Here is a 3,585-nt window from a genome sequence, read left to right as displayed (position 1 = left end):
TTCATTCTTTTTAATACATATACAAGTACCTGTACATATATACATATTTACAATTTACCCCAGCCAGTAGATGTATGCGTACTGTACATATACACACAAACGCCGAGAACACACATGCACACGCACAAACACACACTCGTTAAAATAAACTCCACGTCCCAGGTAACAAAGTCCTGCCAGAGGCCAAAGAAGAGCAGCACCAAGTGGCGGGGGGCTCAATACACCAGTTTCAAGACTGCTTAGAACAAAACACGAGCATTCACAGAAGAGTTTTGTACACTTGGGAACTTAAGGAATGGATGGCATCAGCTTCAGCCCAACCACAAAGAACCTTCGTGCAAACTTCCCAGCTACACTCCAGCAATTCTTGCTGCTCCGTTGCACTGGATGGGGTCCGTCAGTGCTGATCTGCTGTCCTCCGCTATCCCAGCTGACTAGATCATACCTCGTATGATATATGGTGTGATGTACCACCATGACACTATGGGAGTCACCAAGTTCTGCGTTTTTTTTCACCTGAAAATAGAGACGTGGCTGGGGTTCAGCATAAAAGCACTGATCAGACTTGTCCTTTCACTTCTTTTCTAGCAGCCCATGAACAGTGACAATGAACTTTTTCACTTAATAGTTTAAAATATTTTTGTTTCCTTCTCCTTGGTGAGACTGTCAAGGACTTCTTCCTTGACCTTCACTGTCAAGAGTTGCAAGAGGTCCTCTAGCTCGGCAAGGAAGGCAGTACAGACCGAAAGAGTCAGCACACACTTTTCCCAGTGGTCAAGAACAGTTTTCTCCAGCAAGTGCCTTTACAAAGGCCACTGTGCTCCTTAACGTACCCAGATTGAGTGTTACAGGCTGAGGGAGCCTCTAGTGCTGCCACACACAACGACAGCCCCTCGGTTTTACTGGTTCAAAGACAGGACTGAGCTGCAATGATGGGCATGCAAAACATTAACAGGGCTTTACGGCAGCACCCACTTTGTTTAACCTCCAAGAGGAGCATCAGCATCAATCCTAGGGCAGAGGAATCCAGCACAGGTGTCAGGGTCAGATAAATGAGTGACAGGAAGGGCTCACGTATGGGGAGGTTCTTTCATCTCCTCTCAGGGACAGGTAACACTGTGGGAGCCACACGTTCCATCCACACACGGAAAGGAGGGAGAACACCTGCTAGAAATGTAAGAATTTCTATCCAGTACCTTAAAATGAAGAATGCCCCCTCCTCCTGGAAAATTGTGGCAGCAATACAAATGGCAAGAGAGCCCATATTACAGCGAGGGTCTGTCTTGGTTTTGGGATTTGTTAATCTGCTAACCATCTACCCAACTGGGCAGAGTGGGAACCGGGTCCTTGGCCAGCAGCACAACTTCATATAGATATATATATATATATATATAATTGCTGTGTCAAATTTATAGGGAGCATTAAGTATCTTTACAACTTCACTTCCAACCCACGGCTCCAAATGCAACTTAATTGTCCACAGTTTTGTCTACTTACTTCCCTAAGACTGAAAAAATATATTTGTTATGAAGGACTCCGTTTTATTGCTATTGTTGGTTTGCACTGTGTGGTTCCGTCTTCACCATTTCAAATCCAGACTCTTTGGGGATAAAATATTGGTTTTCTATTGTGGTTTGTTTGGTTTTTTTCTTTCCCAATTTCTTAAAATTGTATAAAAATAAAGGATTTCCACAAATGTGGGCTCAAGGTAACCAATAATACTTCTCTGCTTAGGATCAGTTGTTGGAAATGTGGTTGATAGCCACAAGACCAGAAATAAACCTCTAGTGATTCTTTAGTTTAACATTTAAAAGACATGAAAACTTCTGCTTATAAAATTGACCCCATACAGAATGGAACAGCTAAACTAACAGCTGTTTATTATTACTTTTTAAAATAATGGTCCTAAATTTAAAAATAAAATCAAGTACTTCCTTTTATGATTTTCACATTATAAAACTGCACCATTCAAAATCTGTGGCCAGGGAAACCCCCTTTGCAGTAAGACAGTTTCTTCTAATAGTCATCGAGGGTGTTTTCCAGGAAAACATTCCTAACATCCAGTATGGAAGCCAGCTCCAAAATGTGCTTTTGGAGGTGAGGGTTCTCCACCGTTTCATCTCTTGGCAGCTGAGGATAAGTTTCTGGGTAATTTCGAGTCTCCTGCTAGATGACAGTGAAAACAAATAGAATCAGGCATTCATTTATATTTTTTTTACACCCTTTATGAAGAAGATGGCAAAAGGCCAATTTCACCTAAGAGGTGTCCTAATCCTTAGCAGGCCACATAGAGAGAAAATATTCTATCATTTTCTGTCTTCTCTATCCATTGACTCAGAGATGGTCATAGTGGCAATACAAATGCCCATTCATCTAACATGGTTAATAATATGTCCACAGAGGCCTGGCCAAAAAAAAAAGAAGAAAAAAAACCCCAAAACACAAAACACACACCAAAAGCAGACAAAAAGCCTTTGCATATACTTACCTACCAAGCTGGAGTTCATTTCTTGAAGTTATAGACATTTAAGCATCTCCAGTGGGAGATTCATCTCATCCTAAAACAAATATCTAAGACACTGGGGGCAAATCTGTGCCCACCAACAGAAGACCTGCTTCTTTTCCCTGATATCAAAGAAGCCTAGGTAGCTAACTTGGGCTTGGAAAGCTACTAGATGTCTGCAGTTAGACAAGATGAATAATGCAACTCTGTGCTTTGACTTCCTTTTTTTTTCCTGTAATGTTTAAAATGGAGCAGGCAGTTTATATGCTAACACTCACATATATAAAACGGTGTAGATCTAGAAGCAGACTTCACTGTTGGCACAGCATTAACCAACAGGGAGGTAAAATACCATCTTCCTGTTTGGTTTATTCATTTACACTTCAAAGAGCTTTGAAAATCCATTCACACTGGAATATATTCATAGAATCATAGGTTGGTTTGGGTTGGAAGGGACCTTAAAGCTCATCCAGTTCCAACCCCCCTGCCATCAGCAGGGACACCTTCCACTAGACCAGGTTGCTCAAAGCCTCATTCCAGCAATAACATTCCACTCCTCCCCTATTTCTCTTATATTCTTGTACTACACTTTCTTAATTGTACAGAAATAATAATCTTGAATTATGGAGAGGAATTTTTCTAACAGACGAGGCTGTTCAGAGTGACAGAAATGAACTAGAGTGTGTCTGCTACTTGTGTAGAGGAACAAGGCTTCAGCAAGTCAAAGGCTTTGTGCCTTTGGAGAGATCCAAAGGCACAGATTCAATAAAAGCTGTAGGTAGGCATCAGCATGTGAGCATCAGTTATCTTTCTGAAGCCACAGCAATACACTTATCCCCAAGACTTCCACCCTGAGGCAGTGCAGTTCTATTCTGTTCTCACCAAGGGACAGATATTCCTGCATACCCGGAAAATTTTGTGCATCCTCATAGTAGCCGAACAGAAGATAAATCTTGTTAGGAGCAAGCGAAGAAATTCATCCCCAAAAAACTGAAGAAAGGACTGATCTGTAGAGAAGGCAAAGAAAACTCAGTTTAGAAAGGCTCTAAAAAAAAGGAAAAAAAAAAAAAAAAAAAAAAGGA

General features: G+C 41.2%; 1 protein-coding gene across 1 annotated transcript in view; it reads right to left on the bottom strand.

Moving 5' to 3' along the window:
- Positions 1-1,443: 1,443 nt before the first annotated feature.
- SCAI (suppressor of cancer cell invasion) overlaps positions 1,444-3,585 on the bottom strand; it is a 24,205-nt gene continuing 22,063 nt past the window's right edge. The window contains exons 15-16 of the mRNA XM_010170830.2: positions 3,410-3,510; positions 1,444-2,166 (exon numbers count right to left, since the gene is read on the bottom strand). Of these exons, the coding sequence (XP_010169132.1) occupies positions 2,017-2,166; positions 3,410-3,510 (251 nt within the window). The 3' untranslated portion in view covers positions 1,444-2,016. The remainder of the gene's footprint in view (positions 2,167-3,409; positions 3,511-3,585) is intronic.

The sequence above is a fragment of the Antrostomus carolinensis genome, unplaced genomic scaffold (genome assembly GCF_000700745.2).
Source record: "Antrostomus carolinensis isolate BGI_N321 unplaced genomic scaffold, ASM70074v2 scaffold16006, whole genome shotgun sequence".
In the NCBI taxonomy this organism is placed as follows: domain Eukaryota; kingdom Metazoa; phylum Chordata; class Aves; order Caprimulgiformes; family Caprimulgidae; genus Antrostomus; species Antrostomus carolinensis.
Note: the sequence above shows the minus strand (reverse complement) of the source record. Positions and strands in the feature narration are given on the sequence as shown.